This window comes from Perissodus microlepis, chromosome 7, assembly GCF_051167445.1.
Source record: "Perissodus microlepis isolate ML-2025 ecotype Zambia chromosome 7, ASM5116744v1, whole genome shotgun sequence".
In the NCBI taxonomy this organism is placed as follows: domain Eukaryota; kingdom Metazoa; phylum Chordata; class Actinopteri; order Cichliformes; family Cichlidae; genus Perissodus; species Perissodus microlepis.
In genome coordinates, this window is record NC_140467.1 from 43,152,247 (window position 1) to 43,175,117 (window position 22,871).

The following is a 22,871-nucleotide window of genomic DNA, read 5'->3' on the forward strand; positions in this document are numbered from 1 at the left end:
TTATTAGACTATACCACCCATTGTAGTTTATTGTAAGGGGATTATTTAAGAGAGACAATGTATTTAATTGACACTTTTTTATTTTCAGTATTTTATGGAATAATATTTTAGATTAAAAAACAGAAAACAACAACAATTAAACAGAAAAATGAACTGAAAATAAATCTGGTCTACGTCAGAGGGTATCTATCTATCTGTCTATCTATTTTTTTTCTTCAGGAAATTATACTTAAATATTTTAGTCTCATAAATGTTAACTGAACTGAAGTGTATATAAAGCTTTACCTTGCACAGGGAGTTCATTGAGTTCATTTTAAAGGAATAATTCACCTTTTTTTTGTCTTTTCCCGATATCTCTTTTATATTAGTAATTTTAAGAAAAAGATATGGTACTCTGAGAATCTTTAATTGAATCCTGGGAAATTTAAACAACCGAGATGGAGGTGGTAGAAGCATAACTTCAAAGGAGAGAATAAAAGCTTTATGAAACCTTATTTTCGGACGAAGTCAGTAAAAAAAAGAAAACGTTTTTAAATCAAATAAAAATAAATATATATTTATGTGGTTTTTAAGTCCTAGTAAGCACAGAAATTTAACTTAATTTGCATAACGTTTCGACAAATCTCTTCTGATTTCCCTCCTCCTCCCGCCCTCTCATTCAAGTTTGTCCCTCTGCGCGATCCGTTTGTCGTCCGAAGAGAGGAGGAAAAAAAGAAAAAGAAAAAGGCGAAGACCGAGAGCGACGCTTGCAGCTGATGTACCGCTGGCTCAGAAATGGAGGGCGACACCACTGTCCGGAGAATAAAACCCTTCGGGACTCAACAATACATCGCTCAGGATAATAACGGAGCCCAGGACCGCTGCGAGAACAACGGCTACAACGGTGAGCCGAAGAGGAAGCCCGAAGTGAACCTTTACCTGCTGCGAGAAGGGCTCGCAGCTTCCCTGGTCTCTGTGTTTATTTTGGTGTTGTGGGCACTCGTTCACTTGTCTTTGCAGCAGCTTGTCATTGGAAAACCGACGGGCGAGTTCAACGCAGTGAGAGCCAGGTGAGTTTTACGATAAGACCAGTTTTATTCTCTAGGTGTTGGCCCGGTTAATCTTTCTTCTGTTGGGAAAGAGACCTGCCCAGAAACCACTGCCTGTTCCGCTCCATCTCCACCTTTACCTTCAACCTAAGCCGCGAAGTGGACAGGTGCCAGTCTCAGGAGAGGATAGGTGCAGCGACTATTAGGACTAATCTGATGTAGTTAACCATTATTCCTCCCCTAAGCCTTTTAAAACCATCCCTGGGTAGATGAATAACAAATTTACTGTCTAAGTCCTAATTCTGAAAGCCGTCAGATGTTAAAAAAGTAGGTGTTTATTTATATACGGTAGCACACAGTAAGTTTTTTATTTGGTGCATTTCCAATGCAAATACACGACAAAGGGTTTTAAAGGACCGGTTGAGAAACAGGAAATGCGGATTTAAAGCACGTGAGCATAGCGGTAGCATGTACATGTAGTTAGTTCTCTTATTGTAGTGGGAGACAGAAAAGACACCTTTGGGAGCAGGGCTTTTGTTAGATTACATTATTAACAAACAGGAGGAGGAGGAGAAGAAGAAGAAATCACCATATTGATCAGTGACAGTAAGCATCAGGAGCTATCCTACTTATCAACCCTGACATTTTATAAAACACAGAAAAAAAATCGAATAAATGTTCAAATACAGTAAGAGGGATCATAATAAACATCACACATCCTGTCCCTGTAAAAGACGCTGTAGAAATTTCAGATTAAAAGTTCATTCAGTTTCATGGCGTTACAGAGGGCTGCAGGGATTATAGCATTGAATCTGAGGTCAGCTGAGCTGCTGAAAGTGCAGAGCAGCTGGATTTGCCATCTTTTGGCTCATTGCTCTATAAATGAGTGAGACAAGCTGCATTTGAACTGATTAGAGCTCTGAGCTCTGTGTCTGTCGCCCACAAATCCAGATTTTGCAGTAGGTCATTGAAAAATTGAGTGAAAGCAGCACTTTAGATTTCTGAAATATCATGTGGTGCCACACTGGCTACAAGAAAACCAAATTGATCAGGAGATTGGTTTTTAATCTATACGGATAACAGCTGGACTACAACACATGACTTTAGAGGTCGTGGTTTGATATCAGGCACAGTTCATTTGTTTTAAGTATCAGTAACCACTGCTGTATTTTAGTATCTCTAAAAGGAAACAGCAGTTTTCTTCTAAAGAGAAAGAAAGGGAGTAAACACCTCCTAAGGCAATATCACTGTTCTCCAATCCCCAGACCTCACTCTTAAGCTTTGATCAATTGTTTTGCTTCCTTAAAAATGTCTTGTGTACAATGCATCAGGAAATACTGAAGATTGCTCAGTACAGTTTCCAAGTCTTGTTCTGCATGTATTCAATCACTTTTCAGTAGAAAGCAAGACAAGAAGGGTGAAAATTGTAATCTTTTACAGTTAAATTTGTAGGTTTAAAGCAGTTTTCCCCCCCATATATGTTATGAAAAGCTGCCTCTTTGGAGACACAATTACAGTAAAGTATGATCTACCATTGTTTGTCATATACAACCTTGTTTAGCCCCACAACACTTGGGTTATAGTACTTGTACAAATATTTTGTTAATCAGCAAAGCCAGCAGCCAGTTCACTGTCTAACACAAAAATGTTTAAGCCTCGTTGTTTCTCTTACAGGCCATGTCAGTGAGTTCACTCATGTCTTCAGGACATGCATTTAATATATTTTAAGTTTTTTGAGACTTTGTTGATGCTTTGTCTACACATGCACAGTGGCATTCAATCAGACTCTGTAATTACACGACTGAACTGTTAAATTGATGAGATATGCTCAAATCTGTTGGGACAAGTCGCCTTGATTTACTGATGTTTCACAGTAAACATGGCAGGTTATTTATCTTTCTCTCTTCGTCCTTTTCTCTCACCTCTCAATCTAGGCAGCACTTGGAGCAGATTACTAGTGCTGGCCCTCGGCCTGTGGGCAGCCAGGAGAATGAGGTCCTGACAGTGGGATACCTGTTGAAGCAAATCGAGGACATTCAGGTCGAGACCGCCGCAGGCCCTCATCAACTCACGATTGATATTCAGCGTCCCACTGGGACCTTCTCCATTGATTTCCTTGGAGGCTTCACTAGCTTCTATGATCACATCACCAACATTGCCGTTAGGCTGGAGCCCAAGGGTGGCGCGCAGCACCTCATGCTCGCCAACTGCCACTTTGACACAGTGGCCAACAGTCCAGGTAAAAACAAATTAATTACTCATTTGAACAGACATGCCTCCGTGAGGGTGAAACCCTGAGTGTGGTGGTGTTTGTTTTATTCATAGTCCACACCTTGCAAATTAACACCTGGAGACCATGTCAACAGCAAATTCTGTGCATTTTATAAAAGCATCTTCTTAAATTTGTTGTTGTACTGCAAGTGCTCTTTTGTACTATTTATGGTCTCCAGAGGATGGAGCTCATCAGACTGACTTTGATCACCTTGATTTGCTGTCATTTGTAGTTAGAGTGACACATTTAGAAAACCACTTGGTGTTTTTAATTTTTTTGAGTGACATTTGGTTAAAAAAAAACAGTCATTGCAGTGGAGCTTTTGCACGCCTGAGTTGCATGCAAGAACATGTGCATGAGAGCTTTATTTCTACTCTGTTTTAAAACTGTGTTGTGATCATAAAATAGTTTCTTTGATACTTAAAATTTAGTTAAACACCCCCTCCCCACCCCAATTGTAAAAGTGGCACAGATATATCTATAAAGAATCTGATCTATAAACACATTAAATAATGTCGCTGGTGTACATAAACTCTTAACAACAATCATCACTATTTATGGTCCCTACAGGATGAATTGTAAACTTTTCTTTTCCCTGCTTGGTTTAAATATGTAGCACATTGCAGTGTGCAGCCATTGTGCTTTAGTCTGGTTTTAATTCAGCAGGTTTTTTTTGTTGTTGTTTTTTTTTTTAACTCTACACCCTCGAGCCTTGTGGGTAGGCATGTTTTCCCAGCTCTCATTCTCACACACACATATGCGTTACACACAGCTACACTGGTAAAAGGAAATTGATCCAAAAGGTGTGGACCAGGAAGATACACATATATTTTCAGATCCCCCGGTGCTTGCCAAGCCTTTGATTTCTTGGAATTCTTAACGTTTGTTTATGGAAAAACAAAGAATAAAAGCAGGCAGGACTTGGTAAGATAAACTCATAAGTTAATTCAAAATACTTTTTTCCTGTTTAAAGCTAACCTGCACAGATGCATGCATTCTGAAGTCTTATGGTGAGAGAAAACAATTAATATGCTACTGTCATATGTGGATGGTATGCAGACACAGGGTGAACAAGCCCCCACCCCTACCTCATGAACTCACTGAGTGTAGAAAGCCAGAGCACATGATGTCTGAGTTTGCCCCTCTGATCTGCAGGTCATATTTTCCTTACTTTGGTATATTTTCACTGCTGAGCTGTGTAATCTTTCTGTATCACATGCTCCTTTCTTTTCGTCTCATTGGTGCCCCTTTTTCTTTATTCTCTCACCAGGAGCGGTGGAAGTTAATCAAGTAGACACATGTTCCTTCACACAGGGCCTATTCTCTACACTTCATAATTTAGAGCTTTTATTTCTACCATCTGTGTTTTGTTATCTCGCATTATTTTGCTAGGTCAGGACAGATGGATGTTAATTGCATTTCTCTGGATGTAAATAGCAGGTTAAGACTGATTTCTGTTGCTCTCACTAATGTTTTAGTAAACTAGAAGCCCACGATTGGTATTCGTGACACACTGCTCTCTGTCTAAGACAGTTTCTCTGTCTTAGGTGCCAGTGATGATGCAGTGAGCTGTGCAGTGATGCTGGAAGTCCTCCATTCTCTGGCCAACCAGTCAACTCCTCTTAACCACGGCGTCATCTTCCTGTTTAACGGGGCAGAGGAAAATGTACTGCAGGTAAAAAGAACATTTGGTGGGATGTTAAACTAGCCTGTAAGGAGCACTGGTGTCATTTTGTTTAATTTGTATCTCTTTTTGTTTTTATTATTTTCTCCGTGTCATTTGTTGTTTCTCTCTTTGTCTCTCTGGATCCTCACGCTCTCCTTTAGGCCAGTCATGGTTTCATTACCCAGCACCCATGGGCCAAGCAGGTGCGAGCCTTCATTAATTTGGAGGCTGCAGGTGTTGGTGGCAAGGAGGTTGTTTTCCAGACAGGTACTGTAACGTACTACTTTGAGGAATTAGCCTTGTTTGTTTGTTATGATGCCTTTTTTTTGGTGTTTGTGTGTGCAGCCTACCATCTATAGCATGCAAAAAAGCATTGCAGGTTCTCCAGTTAAAGCAGTCAACTACTGTTCCTTTGTTTAGTACTTTAAAGAGACTTAAATGTTTACAATACCAAAATACAAGCAGGCAGGTTTAAAAACGGTGGAGGCGAGGGGATAAATAACTTTGATGATGTATCTTTGTCTACAAAAGGATGAATCTGTATGACAAAATTTAGGAATCAAGGCTAATTGTCAGGTATCTAAAATATTTCAGCAGCCTCTTCTCCCTTAAAGGTCCAGAGAACCCGTGGCTGGTCCAAGCCTACGTGCATGCAGCCAAACACCCCTTCGCCTCTGTGGTCGGCCAGGAGGTCTTTCAGAGTGGTGTTATTCCCTCAGATACGGACTTCCGCATATTTAGGGACTTTGGTAACATCCCAGGTAAGTCCACCGATTCTTACACTACATAACAGAAGCCAATAAGGAAAATATGCAAGTTTTCTTTGCAGAATATGTTTATAGCTAAACATTACTTTATTATGCTTTTTTTTAAAAATAATGTCAGGAAGGATGTGCTTCCTGACCCGCTGCTCTGGTCAGAATTTAGTGTAGCTTGCACACAATGATCCACTCAATTGGTCTTCACCTAAATTATGCGGTCATATTTCCTGTGTTATGGGTTTTCAAAAGAATCCCTATTCTTCTTGAAATCAGATTTTTGGGATGTGAGTTTTTGAGCCTCCTTTACTTCTCTGAGAATTTTAATACTTGCTAGTTTGCGTAATAGAACCACTGACAATGAAATGTATCACTTTTTTTTCTGTGCTTCACACGTTACAGTAACCTGTGAATTGGATGAGCTTTTCCATTACTGGCGTTCTGGTTTAATATATTTTTATGCAGGCATTGATCTGGCTTTCATTGAAAATGGCTTCATCTACCACACCAAGTACGATACAGCTAACAGGATCCTAACAGACTCGATACAGAGAGCGGGTAAGCAGCGGACCTCATATGCTTCCATGCTCAAATATTTATTACGCTTTTATTCAAGACTCATTGCAAATATGTGAGAGTTGTCACTCCAGCACCATTTTTCTGTTACAGACACCTGCTGTGCATTTGTCCTTTGTCCACCAGTCTGTCTAAGGACTTAAATATGCACACGTACAGCGGCAGTCACAGACTGTTGCCCCTTGTGCTTCTGCGTTGCTGAATAATTTTGCTTTGCTTAGCAGAGAATCCAGTCAGACAGCACTAAAAACCTTGGCATCAGTTGGCATCTTTCCTCTCTCCCTCAGCAACTACTGGACATCACCCTTCTGTTCTTCTGTGTGCAGCAACTCCCCATGAAAGGCATGAATTATTAGAGAGAGAAAGCGAGATTTCAGACGGAGGCAGAAGGTATTTTTAGTCTGTAAAGAAGAGGGCAGAAAAGTGCTGTAAGGTGGAGAGTAGGACACAGCACGGAAGGCGAGGATCTATCAGCAGTTCTGCTCTTTTGAAGCTTGTGATGAATACACCCTTTGGCCTCTGCTTAAAAATCTATGTCTCTCGGTTTGGTCTAAGCGGAGCAAGCGATTCACTTTAGTTAAAAGCAAATGCAGCGTGGATCTCTTGTAGAGATTATATGTGAAATGTTTTTCTAAAAAGAGCTTGTTTCCGTGTTTATAAAATGGATCTTATCGTTACCATCAGTGTTGGCTTTGTGATAGAAACAGAAAATAGAAAGATGTGAGCAAATTGCAAGCAGTGAACTCTGTACAAAATCTTGATTGTACAGTGTTGTTTTGGCCACAGCAAATCTACCAGGCGGAAGAACAATGGAGCTTTGTCTTGCCTTGTGTTTTTGTGCCATTAACTGTGCAGATATGGAGGTAGTATAGTACAGTAGTACAGAGGAAAAAAAACGAAACTGTTTTTTTGTTGGTTTTTTTGGCTGCAGTGAATTGAAAACAAGTCTACACACCCCTGTAAAAATGCCAAGTTTTTGTGATGTTAAAATACGGGACGACAGTGAGTCATTTCAAAACGTTTCCCGCTTTTTATGTGACCTACAACCTGTGAAAATGAGTGCATTCAGTATTCTTGAGTAGGACTCTACTAGCAGAATAGAATAATCCTTTAATTGTCCACAAGGGGAGATTTGGGTAGCATGGGTATCATGGCACATCTTGACTTGATTTGCCCACTCTTCCTCAGACAAGTGCTGCAAATCTATCAGATAGCACTTGTGCACAGCTCCCTTCAGGTCATCCCACACATTTTTAAGGATTTACATCTGGACTCTTGTTGGGCCATTCCAGATTGAACTGGGGCTTTCGTAAAGGTGGAGGTACAAGCATACATCCAAATCAACAAAATAATGGATTCAACAGAAGCAAATTAAAGTTTGGGGGGTTTTAGGTTTTCAGTAGAATATTTGTGGGGTGACCTGAAGAGGGCTGTGTAGAACAGCTCAGATCTGACACATTTGGAGTGTGTTTGCAAGGAAGCATGGGCAACTATTCCCAAGTCAAGACATGCCATGTTGACAAATGGTATGCTGTGATAAAATCAAAAGGTGCTTCAATAAAGTCTTAGTTTAAGGCTGTGCTCATAAGGCAACATAGGATTTTTAAATTGATACCATAGGTGTATCTACTACGAGGCTGATGGGTAGCGCGGGCAGTATTTTTATATCCACTGTACAGCTCGCTCTTGCTGTTCCTTCCTGTAATCAGATTTCTGATCTGAGCTGAACTTCATATTTGGAGTCAATTTAAACAGAAAGCCCTTGGTGCCCCGTAAACTTGTAAATAAGATTTGTTCTCCATCTCCATCTCTCTCTCACACGCACACACACACACTCACACGCACACACACACACACACACACCACTGAGCTTTTCCTCCTTCCACAGCCATCCTCACCGCAACAAATACATGGTGTATACATCACCATACATTACTCTGTAATAGTGCACATAAGGCACAGCAGTGGAATATGAGAGAGTACTGTCCTTATCTGTCAGATCCTATCATCCTCTCTTACATGTCCTGTCATGGGGGAAAAAAACTCTTCTGTGAGTAAAACAGTATATGTGTGTTTAATTGGTTTTTACAATATTATTGTTTGTGTAAGAGGTCGCAGTAGTCATCTGCATGTGTTGGGGGCTGTAATTTACCAATATAGTGCCATTTAACAGGCCACCCCCTCTGTGTAGCCTTTTCTGCTCAGTCAACAGTAACTGGTGTAATGCATGTGACATGTCAGCTCTGTAAAGGATAATCCTTTTAGTCATGTGAGGTCCTATGAGGTTATCACTTTCATATTCAGTCATATAATCTGTTTACTTCCCCATATGTAGGATAAAATCACAAGTGGTGGAAACTCTAAACCTCTATTGACTAAACCTCCCAGTTCCTCTTATTCTGTTGTCATTTACTGTCTGGATAACTGGCTTGTATATGGCAGGCTGCCCAGATGATGCACACTGTTCTTTATGGAGTAAATGCACTGAAGCTTTGACTGTCTTTAACTCCATATTTACGTCCTGTTTTCAGGTGACAACATCCTGGCCGTTCTGAAGTATCTGGCAATGTCAGAAAAGTTGGCTGATTCCTCAGAGTACCGCCATGGCAATATGGTGTTTTTTGACCTGCTAGGTGTAATTGTGGTAGCTTACCCAGCTCGTGTTGGCACTATCCTCAACTACATGGTGGCCACAGCTACATTCCTCTACCTGGCCAAGAAAGCCTCAATGCCTGGCCATGGAGGTAGGTCACCATTTCCTGCACTTAATCCTTGTTACTGATTGGTCTTTAAATCAAGGATTCTGACTAGGGGGCAAGGTAGTCCTTGAAGAGGTCATTTTCTAAGAAATTGATCGTTAAGGTTTAGGGTTACATCACTTACCAGAAAAGTAATGAACATGAAATGCTTGTTTCATTTGCATTAATGGCCCCAAGCTGCGTATATTTTAATGATATGTTGCAGTTTTAAGATTTAGAACAAATAGCTTTGATGAGCTCTTGTGGATCTGCAGAATAAATTGGTAAAATCCTAATTTATTGGCGTAATTGGTCACTTGTCTCTGTGTCTCCAAGGTGGGCGCTATGTTCGAGACCTGGCCTGCGCCACAGGTGTAGCATTGCTCAGCTGGTTTGTCACCCTGTTGTCAGTGCTGATTGTGGCCCTGCTTGTCACTCTGTTGGGCCGCTCCATGTTTTGGTACAACCACTTCTATGCCTCAGTCTGCCTGTATGGAGCTGCAGCCACTGGCAAGATGATACTGATACACACACTGGCCAAGAACCTGTACTACGGGGTGAGTGAGTGGAGTTTTAAATATAGAGCTTCCAGTAAATTTCAAGCAGAGACCGAGTGGCAGGACATGATTAACAGTAGCAGTAACACTGAATGTGAAATGTACTGTTAAAACTTTTAGGAGCATTGTCTGATTGTATGGTAAAAGTGACATTATGCATCACTGTCAAAGATGTGGCTTCTTTCTAAAACCCACTTATATTTGATGAATAGGAAAAATGAATTGTCACAGACAAATTTTGGACTATTTGTTGTGTTAAAGTTGGAAAAAGTATCTTTATTCTTTAAATTTGTTAGTTGCACCTGTTCAACTGCTTATTAAGGCAAATGTCTAATCAGCCAACCATATTGCAGCCACAGTGATTTAGGTGTGCAGACAACATGCTAATGTTCAAAGTGAGCCTCAGAATGGGGAAGAAGGGTGATTTATGTGACTTTGGATGTGGCACAGTTGCCGGCAGTCTGATCTCCAGAGTTTAGAGAGAATGGTCAGAAAAAGTCAGAAGTCACTCCTCTCAGTTTAGAACAGAAAACTGAGGCTACAGTTCAAAACTGGACAGCATAAGGTTGGAAAAATTGTTGAATAGGCTGATTAGCCTAAATTTCCCATGTAACTTTCAGATAGAGTTTGAATTTGGTATGAAAGCATCCATCTTGTCTTGGATGAACATTTCAGGCTGGTGGCAGTGAAATTGTCTGGAGTATATTTTATTGGCACACTTTGTGCTCCTTAGTACCAACTGAGCACATGCGGGGTATGGTGGGATGGGAGATTGACATTATGGATGAAAGGCTGACTAATCTACAGCTACTGTGTGATGCTGTCATGTCAGTATGGACCAAAATCTGTGTTTCCAGCACATTGTTCAATTTGTTCTACAAAGAATTAAGAGAAAGGGGTCTAACCCAGTCCTAGCAAAGTCTACCTAAAAATTGGACGGTGATTGTAGAGTTCAAATTGGTCTTTAATTATTCTTATTGATTGTTTTCTGATTGTAGTAAAGTGGATATTATAGTATTTCACTGTGACTGATGCGTCATGATGACTCGGTAAACTGCTGACAGTCGCCTGTGTGTGGTTATAAAACTGTAGAAATGTGAGACAGACTGTCCTTTGTGCCTCACATGTACGTTTACCAAATTTGATCTCACTGTGGTTTTCAATAGGCATTCATTCAGCTCTTAGATGTTAGCACCTTTGTCATAAAAGCAAAATCCATTTCTCACATGCTTTAAAAGAGTGTTATAGATTTCTTTGGTAAGTCGTTGAATACTTTGTAGAAACAGATGGTTGAAATTGAATGGGCGTATTGTATGTGTGACATTTATAAAATACGAGCACTAATTTAAAGCTGAAAGAGCTGCACTGAATTGATTTAGATCTGGAGCCTCAGCTTACCACAATGTGAACTGCAGCTTATCATGGCCATTTTCCAGTAAGGACACAGACTAACCTTTGTCCCAGATTACATAACGCTTCAGTGAAACAACATGACTATTGAGAGAACGGCATGTTTCCTTACTCTAATCCTGAATGGTATATTCTGCAAGAAAAATGTCTCGCTCCCAGGACAGAGAGGGAATAAATTATTAGTCCTCAAATTAAACTTATACAAGTTATAGTTGTAGTGATTGTCATTTTCTTAAGTGGTTTTATCCTCCTTTTAGTTTACAGTTGTGATTTCGGGATAAAGCCGTGGAAGTTATTTCTTGTTTTTTATCCACATCAGATGAGTTGATGATCTTATTTGCAGTTTATGTAAGAAGAGCCCAGCACTCACATTTCACCCAAATAAGAACCTCTATGTACTATTTCACTATTAAATCGTGTTAACTGAAACTTGACAGCAGACCAAAAGCCTCGGCAGTCGGTTGTTTGCAGTTTGAAAGTTTGGCACTTTTAAATGAATCCATTGATTGTTATGCCTAATCTATGGGGCAGGTGAGTATATTAGTGACATTAATTTGTTACTGATATCCCCCCAAAAGTTCTGATTAGTATGATGAACTTCTCTGTATTTGTTTTGCTGTTGTTGTGGTTGTTTTGCAAAACAACAATTAGATTTCCATACTTACAGGTTAAATCCTCATCTGTCAAAGCACCACACACCTTCCCCTGCACATTTCTTGTATGTTGAGCTTTTGTTTTCCTCACAGGGCGTCCGCCTGGTAGAGCTGGGTGACCTTTACTTTGACGTGAGCTTGCTGCTGTGGTGCTGCAGCCTGGTGTGGTTGACCCAACATGGCCTGTGTTCGGCCTACGCGCCCATGCTAATGGTGGCTTTCCCCCTGGCCACCAGACTGCTGCTGGCAAAAGAATTCAAACACAGAGGTAAAGACTTGATCTCAAAGTCGACCTTGCTTACCATGATTGAATGAAGCGCAGGGTACTAAAAACTGTTGAAAGTAAGGACGCTTTGGTTAATTATTAATACTTTTTCTAGAGTCACAAGAGTAAATTATGTATATGCTCATACCTGCTCTTTATAAGCTCTCTTAGCAGTAAGATGAAGCTAGCATCCTCTCATTGTACTCTAATCTTATCAGGCTATTTTAGATGATTGTGTTATCACAGAAATAGTCAAAGTAGATCTCCAAGTAACTGCATGAAATAAAGGTGAACCCTCTTCCTTTCTAGCTCCTATTGTGCTCTTGACCAAAGGCCTGTGTATGCTTAAAGTTCTTATCAGACTATCTTATGTCTTTTGAAAAATAACACACAAAAGATAGATATGTATCAAAGAGGTGTTTTTTTTTTTGTTTTGTTTTTTTTGCCCCCCCAGTGATCAAAAGGGTTCCGGATTGGATCCTTAATGATTAAGTCGCTAGATAAATAGTAACAATATATGATGGATGGATCATGCAGCCTCCTACAGACAAATCCTAAGTAGCAGCAGCAGAGTTCAGCGAAATGTTTTTCTAAATATATTGTAGGCAGGAAATAAGGCACACATTCACTGAATCTGCAAAACTCACTGCAAAGCATGTTGTTTTCTTCTGCTTGCACAGCAGAAAACAGGACTGGAATCACATTTGAGTTGTAGTGTTTAGATGTTTCACTTTGAAGACTGTATAAACACTTTTCTCTTTAAAATGTATTTTCTTAGCTGCGGGGGCAGCTACGAGAATCCAGTGTGCGTGTGTGTGTGTCTCTCTGGCTCAGTTATACCTGACAAAGATTTCTTTTTTTCTCCAGGAGCATCAGCGAAGTACTGCGTGCTGTACCTGCTGGGCCTGGCGTTGCCATATGTGCACTTCATGTTTCTCATCTGGGTGGTGTTTGAGATTTTCACTCCCATCATGGGGCGGAGTGGCACAGAGATACCCCCCGAGGTGGTGCTGGCCTCCTTAGTCACTCTGGCAACCATCTTCCTCTCCTCCTTTTTTGTGAGTATTTCTACATTATATATAGGAGTGAGAAGAAAATCAGGATTTTTATTAAGCAGAAGAAACAGAGAAAACCCATTTTGAATTAGACAGAATATACTTGACTAAAAAATTGTTTTGATTAATCTGGTAGTAGTAGTAAGTTTATTTTCAAACCAGATACAGAAGGAAATATACGTATAGTATGGAGTATAATTGGCAGAAGTGAATTTACTTTAGAAAATGTGTTGGGGAATCAGGTATTTCGTGCCACCTTAGTTGTATTTTCAAATGCCCGTTCCTTCTTCTGTTCAGTAACACATGCTCATGTCTTTGTCAGCTGCATTTTATCTACTTGGTGCGGAGCACTAAGCGGATCATGGCAGGTCTTGGGTTCGTCTTCACCATCATGTTCCTGTTGGTGTCCTGTGGCCTCTTCTTTCCTTATTCGGGCGATCTAGACAGTCCGCGACCAAAGAGAGTTTTCCTGCAGGTTGAAATACATAACATGCACACAAAAACACAAATATACACAAAAATGATACAGATACAGTATGTAAGAAAAGGAAAAACTGGATCTGCAAGGAGAAGTCAAAACCAGTAAATGTATTCATATTCATAACGGCCAAAACCTAAAGCTCTGGCCTGTCCATTGCATGACGTTTGAGGTCTGAGTGACTCGGTTTGAAATGAAAATGATGCAAGAAGACATTTCTAAATGAGTGGCAGGAGCTTGAAACCCTTGAATAAAAGTGCGGTCTGATCAGTTTTGCAGCATTTGGCTGAATCTGAGCTGAGGTCATAGTCCCGTACACTGCACAATTCATTCTGCTGCTTCTATCAGCAGTCACACCCTCAAGAAACCCATGTCCACTGGCTGCAATACGTGCTCATGCCATAGTGTTACCTCCACCACAGTTAAATGATAACGTGGTATGATTCAGATCATGAGCTGTTTCTCTTCTCCATAATATTCTCCGCTATTCATTCCGGCACATGCCCATTTTGGTTTCATCTGTCCCAATAATTTTTCCAGAACTGTGCAGCCTCTTTTAGATCTTGTATGACAGTCTAATCTGGCCTTCCTGTTCTTGAGTGTAACCTGCCCGTTTGCACCTCGGTGTAAATCCTTCGAGTTGTAAACACTCTCGAGGAGCCTAACTCCTCGAGTGTTCTTGACGTGTTAAATTGTGTTTCTTAAACATGGAAATAATTCTGTCATCTTTTATTATTATATTTTCCTCCCTGATGTGCTCACGTATGTAATTTACATTGAGTCATTCCAGCTAAACAGATGTAGCACAAAGCACGTGAAAGAAAAGAGAACATGTTAACATCAAAGAACTTCGTTGTTTTTCTTTTCCTGTTACTCTCCCTGCAGCATACAACACGGACCTTCCACAATCTCCAGGGCCAAGTGGAGAGCCGAGACTCAGGTCTGTGGATAAACAGCTTTGACTACACGGGCATGCAGCACGTCACACCCCACATCCCCGAGATCAACGAAACGGTTCGGACCCGCTGCAGAGAGGACCGACCTTTCTGTGGTTATCCCTGGTTCCTGCCTGTCAAGTTCCTCAGCAGGTCAGCCTTGTAGCTTTGATGCCTCTGGTGTCATAATAAATGCTTGTTTCAGTCATGCTTTGAACTTCACAAGTGCTCCCGTGTGTTTGCAGGAAGAACTGGTACCTCCCTGCTCCGGAAGTGTCTCCGAGCTCTCCGGTGGAGTTCAGCCTGCTGTCCAAAGAAGAGACGAGCTGGGGAACGATCAAGATGACATTCAGTGTGAAAGGTCAGGAGCAGCTAATAGAGGGTTAAGATTTTGGGGATCTAAAGAAGTACCAAGTGATAGCAGAAGGAGCAAACCCAAAACATGGACCAGGTGTAAATCAGAAAATTGATGACCATTTTTAAAGACCATCATGATCACATGTGCAGGATGTGTGAAGAATGTGAGAGTGTTGTGCGTTGATTTGTAGTTGTAGGTATCACTTTGTGTTTCACCCTTGACCTTCCTGTCTCATGCAGGCCCGAGCCACATGTCTTTGTATCTAATGCCTCATCGAGGAGCCAGCCTCTCTACCTGGTCCTTCGGTGACGGGACGCCTCGATTTGACTTGAGCGGAGAATATTTTATCTTCTATTCACATGGCCTTGACGCCCCCACATGGACCTTCTGGTTTGAAATACAGGTACTGACCTTTTCTTCTTATTTACATTTCCTATTTCCATCTTCATAGTGACTTTGGTGCATCAAGCAGTCTGTACCGACAATTACCTGCAATAGTTTTGCAAATTACAGTAATTAACTGTGATAAACAGGCAAATAACATGTACCTGTTGCCATCTACACACACAGGAATTCACATTAACTTGTTAGATTCAGAGTCCAGCCACAGCCACATGGATTTGACACAGAAATGTCTCCACAAATAGTTGCTGCAGGATGGCAATTTGAGTGCAAAATAACACATGACTGGAAACTTTATTTTTAATAAAGTTTAATACAAGCACAATATAACCAGTTGAGTCAATCCCAGGATTGCAAATAAATTTGTCACAGATGACTAACTGGTTAATTGCAACATGTTGTCAATTTGTCTTCATTTATAAATTCGATGGTAATTATTTGTAAACCTGAGTGACTGCAGTCAGTCCAGCAGTGAGACCCATGATTATTTGGAGACAACCTGTGCAGTTGCCATCTGAAGCTGGTCACCCCACTACTTGCAGTTGTTTGCTGAAAGTGAAAAACACCGCTGGGAAACCACAGATTTTTCCTAGTCACAAGGTTTTTGTCCTATTATTACGGCCAAACATAAGGCCGGGGGGCCAGAATCAGAAAAATGTAGAATTTTGGACTTTGAACTATATTTTCATCAGTTTTACTTTTACAGCTATAACGAGCTCCCCTGCTTTACTGATCAGCTTCACTGATTCCGCTTGCTTAAGATCAAAGTCGGCTGCATGTGGCCCATGTTTTAAAATGAGTGGGACTGAGCCACGATTTGCAACGAATGCTGCACGTAACCCCTCGTGGCTCAGACAAACTCCTCATGCAGCATAATCAGACTTAAGACATTGCTAATCTTATTTGGTTCTTCTGCTGTTTTATTTCTGTCCCTCTGTTTGTCAGCCTCCCGCAGACCCTGACCCATCTGGCCCCGAGGGGATCATCTCAGTCGCCATCTCCTCCCACTATTTCTTTGGGAAAGACCAGAGGACTGCTCGGTTGGAGGAAATGCTTCACAGGTTCCCCACATGGGCTTTTCCCTCTTCCTGGGTCAGTACCTATGACATGTACCGATACTGAGGATGTCACACATCCCACGAGGCTGCTGCAGAGGAGAGCTTTGGCCCACAGGGCTCCACAAGACAGATGTAGAAGAGATTACAAGGAAGAATACAGAGGAGCGACCCCGCTGCCTTTTCACTCAAACTGTAACACACACAACACATGCGAGCTCCACCCCAGCCAGCCTGAGAGACCCCCACCACTGTGTCAGTAGGCACTGTAGTTAACCAAGGAGAGATGCTTGGTGCTGTGCTCACTCCCGGGTTAGTGAAAGGAAGGGGTTAGTTTTTTTTTTCTGTTCTCTACTTGTTCGATCGTGCCTTTTGCTTTACTCGCTGTAACTCGCTTCTCCTTTCGCTCACATCCACCCCCGCTCTTCCTCACTAACGCCAGTGTTCCTCCCGAACAACTAACACCGCACGGCTACCTCCACTGCTCTTTATCAGCAAAACCACTCTGGACATTGTCATATTAAATGTGTCTACCAACCGCGCTGTGCATCGTAGGGTGCAATAACACATGATGGATGAGTTCAACCTGTTCTCTCCTCCTCTGAATTTAACTGGATACTTTGAAAGTCACTTGTCATTAACCTGCACTTGTTTTAATAGTTTTTGATTTACTGACTTGCCCTTCTTTACTAAGACCACTCATTTATTTTTTTAAATTTTTGGAGCCACGCGTTTTAACGAGGAATGTAACGCCTGCTTAAACTGTCGGAGGACATGGCGTGCAGACAGAAAACTGTGTTAAATGAAAACAGATGTCTGAATTCAAGCTGTTCTGGAAGTGGTGGTTAAATCTGGAGGGCAGTGTAATTTCACTTGACGTGTTTATGCAGTTTAATTTTGTTTTAGGGTTTAAAATTGTTCAGGATTACCCCCCCCCCCAGTCCACAGGGGGGTGTACCTTTGCATCCGTTTCACATTTGTTCTTACTGTAGTAATAACTGCACTTTTTTTTTTTTTAAAAAGAGCAAGGGGAAAAAAAAGGAAAACTTGACTATGCTTCCAGCCGTCTCCAGCAGTGACTTTAACAAATCTTTTGCTTCATTGATTTTGAAATGTGATCCTCTGCTTTTGTTTATTGCATCTGTAAGCAAAAGAAATGCCTTCCCGGGTCGTGGGTCAGACAATATAAGGCGTCTGAAAACCTCGGGAATCTGGGATTGGCTTTTATTCCCACTTTTTGATTTTCCCTTTCTTGAATGTAAAATCAGCTGCTGGAGAGGGCTCAGTTTTATTTGTGCTGTTGTTTTTTCTGTAGCTCACATCCACAGTCTGCTTCACATGGTACTACCACTACCTCCGGACTGATCAAACTCAACACCGAGATAAGTTTCAGATTGAATGTTACTGTGGGAAAGCTTTAGAGGAGATTTAGCTAACAAAAGTTAACTAATGTTGAAAAGAGAGATTATTTAAATGGTTTATAAAGTGTCACCATGCTTATCTGTGGGCTACATCCATTTATAGATGTCCATATCTGTGTTTTCAGAAAGTCTGACTTCCCTGCGTCCCCAGGTTTGACTCCTCTTTAAAGGAGTCAAAGGTGGAATCGGGTTGTTGACTAATGAAGCAAAAGTCTTTCGTCTGCCTCGAGTCTACCTAGCGAGGTGTCACCGTGAACCACGTTGTCTGTTTGCCACAAAACGAGAAATCACAATGAAAGGAGGCCTTAAAGTTTTGCTTCCAAAGACGCACAAAACGTTTACTGTTGTGGACACAAACATCTCAGTGGTCTTAAAAGCTATCAAGTGCCACACTGCAAAGCGTTTTCATGCCCGTGGATTGCTAACATCCATCACAGCCTTCAGCAGATTTTCCCACTGTGCTCTTTTTTTGAAAGTCAAACTATTTTAAAGTCATAAAATTCATATTGAGCCACTCTGTAGCTATTCTGGAGTTATATCTCAGCACGTGAGTGGAGTTTGTGTTCGTGTCGCCTCACGGGTCAGATCAAATGATAAAGGATACTTCTTTTTACTGGTTTCATAGCAATGAAAAAAAATTTCAGTCTTAACTTTGACGACAGGCACTTGAAGCGCTTCGACTCCACCTGCTGAGGAAGCCCGTGTGATGCAGGCGAAAGCGCCTGCTTGGACTTTTTCACCTCATCAGCTGATTCCTGCAAAGATCAGCGAGACCTCAGTGCTCCTTCAAAAGGACAAAGATTTAAACAAATTAGATTTTTGCTTGGTGGTGATGTAGTTTTTGCTTTCACTAAAGTACCATGCCTATATACATTTAGTTTTTTTGCCATTTACCTCATGATAACGTTCATCACCTCACCCCTGTTCACGTTTCGGGTGTCTGCAGTTTGAGTGCGGCACTAAAACCTGGGAGGGAAAAAAAAAAAAAAGTCCAGTCTTTTCTGATCTGTCCACTGACGGCCGACTCTGTACTTGATCCTGCTGCTCCAGACTGAAAGATGGATTTTTTTCTTTACTAAGACCAGTAAAAAGTCTCATTTTGTCCCGAGCAGGTACTGCTGTAATAGAGGGGCAGAGCGGGGAAAGGCTGAGAAATGGCTCACCCTACACTGCTGTTGCTCCCAGTGTTCGAGAGCTTCATACGCACTCCTTTTCAGATGTGAGTGATTTGAATTTACTATGCGTTACTAATGTGTTAGTGTGAGCTAGTGTAGGCTGAGAGGCTGACGGGCACTGCACTGAACGTTTTTGTTGAGCGTGAGTTCAGATTTTGGACTTTATCTTCTTCACACATAACAGTCTAGAAGTCCATATCAAGTCAAGAAATACGTTCTTTAACTGTGGGATACTTTTAAATATCTTAATGTGATATCTGAAAATATTACATTTGAAGTTTTGGGGGTTTTCTTTCTTTAAATTGACCTTTCATCCACATCTGTAACTGCTAGTTTTGTTCTTAGAGTTGATTTCTAACAAGACAGATTTTTTTCTTTCTTTCTAGCGACCGTCACATAACCGCTAACCTTCTTCCTTGAAGTTATTTGTTTTCTTAGTTGGAACTGTTGACTGTTGAGCTTTGGATTATTGGGTCTGGTTAACAGGGTGTATTCAATTTACGGGATGATTTCACATTATGCAAAAAGTTTGAATTAATTTAACACTTGTACAGCAATTAAAAAGCTTCTTACGTTTAATCTTGGCAAGTGTCACTTCTTTAGACGTGCACGCTAACATCATCAGCTATATCAGCTACATGGTGAGGCAGGGTTTCATGTTCACCCAGGTAACTTCAGGGTTAAGCCTGGTTTTTCTTTGATACATCGGCATGGTAACTGGCTACTGACCAATCAGTGTCACTTTAAGTCGATCTGGAGTGAATATGTCCATTTTCTGCCTGTAAAGTACATCACCAATACAAACAAAATCCCTGCCGTTCTGTCACAGCTGACCCTGACATGGCAACCATTTGACACTTGTTTAACTAAAAATTACATTTTGGCCATGAGAATTTTTGCATAAGTAAAATAACTCTGCTCTCTTTCTACAGGCAGAGGAAATGCAACCACTCCTGCTTGCTGATCTTACTTCAAAACTGCATGTACAGATATCAATTATGTTTTAATATAAAGACTGCAAGGGCACCACAGCTCGAAGAATAAAACCCAGAACTGTCTTTTAAACGTGAATTTAACAAAACAGTCAATTTAAAGCCATCAGATTCCCCCGTGTGATATTCATGGAGTTGTAATGTTAATATGTCAGTTAACTCTCAGTTTTTTCTGGTGTCAAACATTAATATAAGAGCTCTTTTCTAGAGTATTTAAAGCCAAACACACACACACGTTGCTGCTTTGTCTGCAGCTGCTGCGTTGCTTTAAAAATAAGGAGGTCAAAAAGGCAGACAAACCTTTTAAAAATAATTTATTGGTCTTTATGTACAAGGGGGGAAAAATGAAGTAGAAAACCAAATATAAGTAGAAAAGGCGAATGTACAAGAGAGTATCTTTACACTGTATTGAGGATGTCTGCTGCCCCAGAAATAAATCTCGACTCTGAGGAAACGAGCAATACTTTTAAACTGTACACAGTTGGGAGGGAGCTGCTGTCCACGTTTTACTGAGCGAGCGAACGACACCCCTCCCTCACCGAGAAGGAAACCATAAAAGAGCTGAAATATTCATTTCCGTAGGAAATTGTCTCGCATACCGTCAGCATTAGTTTTGAGCGATGATGTTTCTGATGAGAGGGCTGGGATGTGCGTGAGTGAGATTCTCCTCCCTCTGCATGAGGACTCGAGCGTTCAAATCGAAGCAACGGGGTTAAAACAGAAGGCCTCTGGACGTAAAGTCTTTGGTTCATCAAGTGTCCGTGTTCAAGTAAAGCTTGTAGTGGAGCTGTAGGCTTGTTCAGAGCGGAAGGAGGGTCGAAGTAGACGATACAGAGCCGCTTGGGCGGTCTCAACCTTTTTGTGTATACTGACGGGCAGCTCGTAGAAGAGAAACCATTCAAGAATCTAAACGGATAAACACACCCAACTGTAACTTATCATTTTGGTCTAGGATGAGAAGCGCACAGCTGGGGGGAATGAAAGAAAAAACAAACAAACCCAAAAGCAGTAGTAAGCATAAAAAAATAAAGCTGAGTAACATTTCAATACATTGCACAATATAATACTGACGCATTGTTTTTCTTTTAGTGCTTGTAGTTGAGCCAATGCATGACTTTGATAACTAAAGAGGAGGGGGAAGGAGTTTTGTTATCAGTCATTAAAAACAAAGCAGGAATGATCTCTCAGCTAATAATCCCAATAAATAATAGTAATGACGAGGACTAATACGATAAAAATCAATTCAACGTGATCAGAGTCACCAATCATGTCGACGTGGTGTGAATACGGCCCTGCACACGCGTCCAGATTTCCACTCGGAAGCACGAGAACGCGGTGATCGGCCTCCCGCTCGTCTCGCGGGTGGTCCGGACGAACTGCGAGAGGGTTAGGGTCAAAAACCACACGGCAACTTATCTATTGCACAACAATCAATCCCTCAAACTAAAACAATACTAAAGCGTCGCTCCTAACACTGCTGACAAGCCAACGATCCATCTGATGGCTTTTAAAAACTCACTAATGATGTGCCTCTCGCGTGATGGGAAACAAAAAAGCCTTTTTTGAATTAAAAAAACCCCCCAAAAAGAAGCATCTTGTGATTTTTTTATTTTTTGTTCAGCGCAGGAAGTGTTGAAGGATCAACACAGATCTGCTTTGCTTTGTGTGAAAACCCACACGGGGAAGGGCGAGGCAGCTGATTCTGTACTTTAGCATCACTAGGGAGGGGGTGGGCAGCGGGCGGGCGAGGTGCTGATCAGTGGTAAGAAACTAGTCTGCACTCAGAACAGTGGGATTCTACTCACAGATCATTTTCTTAGAAACCTTAAATTCAACTGTTTTAAAGAATCGCACAGAATCATCTGCTGAGGGTGTTTTTTCTTTTTTTGGTCACAGGGTGACTGCAGAGGGATAGAAAAATAATGTCATCCTGTACACTGTTACATTATAGAAAAAAAGGTATCACAAAATATTTTAAAATTATACTGAGGTATGAAAGTATGAAACACCTCTTGTGCACACAGACAGAACGGCACGCTTCACGTACTGTAGGCTCAGACGCACTTCAGCGAGTCCCGTAAAAGGTTCTCGAGCTTTTTCTTTTTCTTTGTTCTACGTTATGCTCCGCGGTTAGCGCAAAGATCAGAACAGACCCTTTGAACTGATTCTATTGCTCTACCCGAGCTTTCGCGTGCTGCTCTACAGCTTCCAAAACAACACAAGTGGAAAACAACTGACATGAGTAACCCTCCTCTCTAATCTACCAGCACAATCTGCTGAAATGAGCTCTATTAAAAAGGAACCGTTTGTGCTGTGATGTCTTTGTGCCTGTCGGGCTGATAGCGATCTAAAGAGTGGGTAATACTGACTGAAGTAGGAACCGACAAAGAGGCGCACAAACGTAGGCACGCACACACTTGCTCGCTCACACAAATGAAGTCTTTTTCCAGTCAGCCAATGCTGCAGCTTCCTCCACTCCGGCCCTTGAAGGGTTCACAGGTTAAAAAGTCCAGAAGAGGCTTCAGGACAAGGTGCAGTCGTAGGTTCCCCCCTCCTCCTCCCCCTGCTCCTCCGTCTGTTCGGGAGGACAGTCCTCAGAGGGGGGACGGGGGAAAACTCCTGCGGGTTCGAGAGAGGGCAGGGCCAGGCCCAGCGGGGTCACCACTCCTCTGCTGTCTTCTACTCGAGGTACCGCGGCTCCTCCCAGACCTTCAGAGCCACTGAGCTTGGAGCATTGGGTGGCAGGCTGGAAGGCTTCAGGCTGCACCTGCTCCGACGTCGACTCCATCAGCCGCTGCAGCTGCGGCTGGATCAGGCTGAGGAATGGTTTGTAACCCAGGCTACGGGAAGAAGACAAAACATTGTAATAAAAAAGGTAAAGAAATCTCTCTATACAAGTTGTTATATCCAAATACTGATAGTATAGTTATCAATACTGGTATCGGTATCTGATTGCTACTGATGGTGACTTTCGATAATAGGATCGATAACAACATAGGGCGAGAGGCAGGGTACGCCCTGGACAGGTCGCCAGTCTGTCGCAGGGCCAACACACAGGGAAAAACAACCAGTCACAC

General features: G+C 41.6%; 2 protein-coding genes across 3 annotated transcripts in view; one reads left to right on the top strand and one right to left on the bottom strand.

The window, feature by feature from the left end:
* The first annotated feature begins 680 nt into the window (after positions 1-680).
* On the top strand, positions 681-19,381 carry ermp1 (endoplasmic reticulum metallopeptidase 1). Its single transcript, XM_084935247.1, has 15 exons — positions 681-1,049; positions 2,963-3,267; positions 4,848-4,975; positions 5,128-5,233; positions 5,581-5,727; positions 6,190-6,282; positions 8,832-9,044; positions 9,375-9,595; positions 11,752-11,926; positions 12,791-12,981; positions 13,301-13,453; positions 14,342-14,544; positions 14,637-14,752; positions 14,989-15,152; positions 16,097-19,381. The coding sequence occupies exons 1-15, from the start codon at positions 775-777 to the stop codon at positions 16,271-16,273; spliced, it is 2,667 nt and encodes an 888-aa protein (XP_084791373.1). The 5' UTR covers positions 681-774; the 3' UTR covers positions 16,274-19,381.
* ric1 (RIC1 homolog, RAB6A GEF complex partner 1) overlaps positions 13,301-22,871 on the bottom strand; it is a 51,221-nt gene continuing 41,650 nt past the window's right edge. For both annotated transcript variants that reach the window (XM_084935246.1, XM_084935245.1), the window contains exon 27: positions 13,301-22,634. In XM_084935246.1, coding sequence (XP_084791372.1) covers positions 22,316-22,634 — 319 coding nt within the window. In that variant the 3' untranslated portion in view covers positions 13,301-22,315. The remainder of the gene's footprint in view (positions 22,635-22,871) is intronic.

Coding starts and splice junctions, on each gene's coding strand:
- ermp1 (XM_084935247.1), top strand. CDS start 775: ATGGAGGGCGACACCACTGTCCGGAGAATAAAACCCTTCGGGACTCAA. Junction 6,283..8,831: donor AGACTCGATACAGAGAGCGG/GTAAGCAGCGGA, acceptor TCCTGTTTTCAG/GTGACAACATCCTGGCCGTT. Junction 14,753..14,988: donor GATGACATTCAGTGTGAAAG/GTCAGGAGCAGC, acceptor TGTCTCATGCAG/GCCCGAGCCACATGTCTTTG.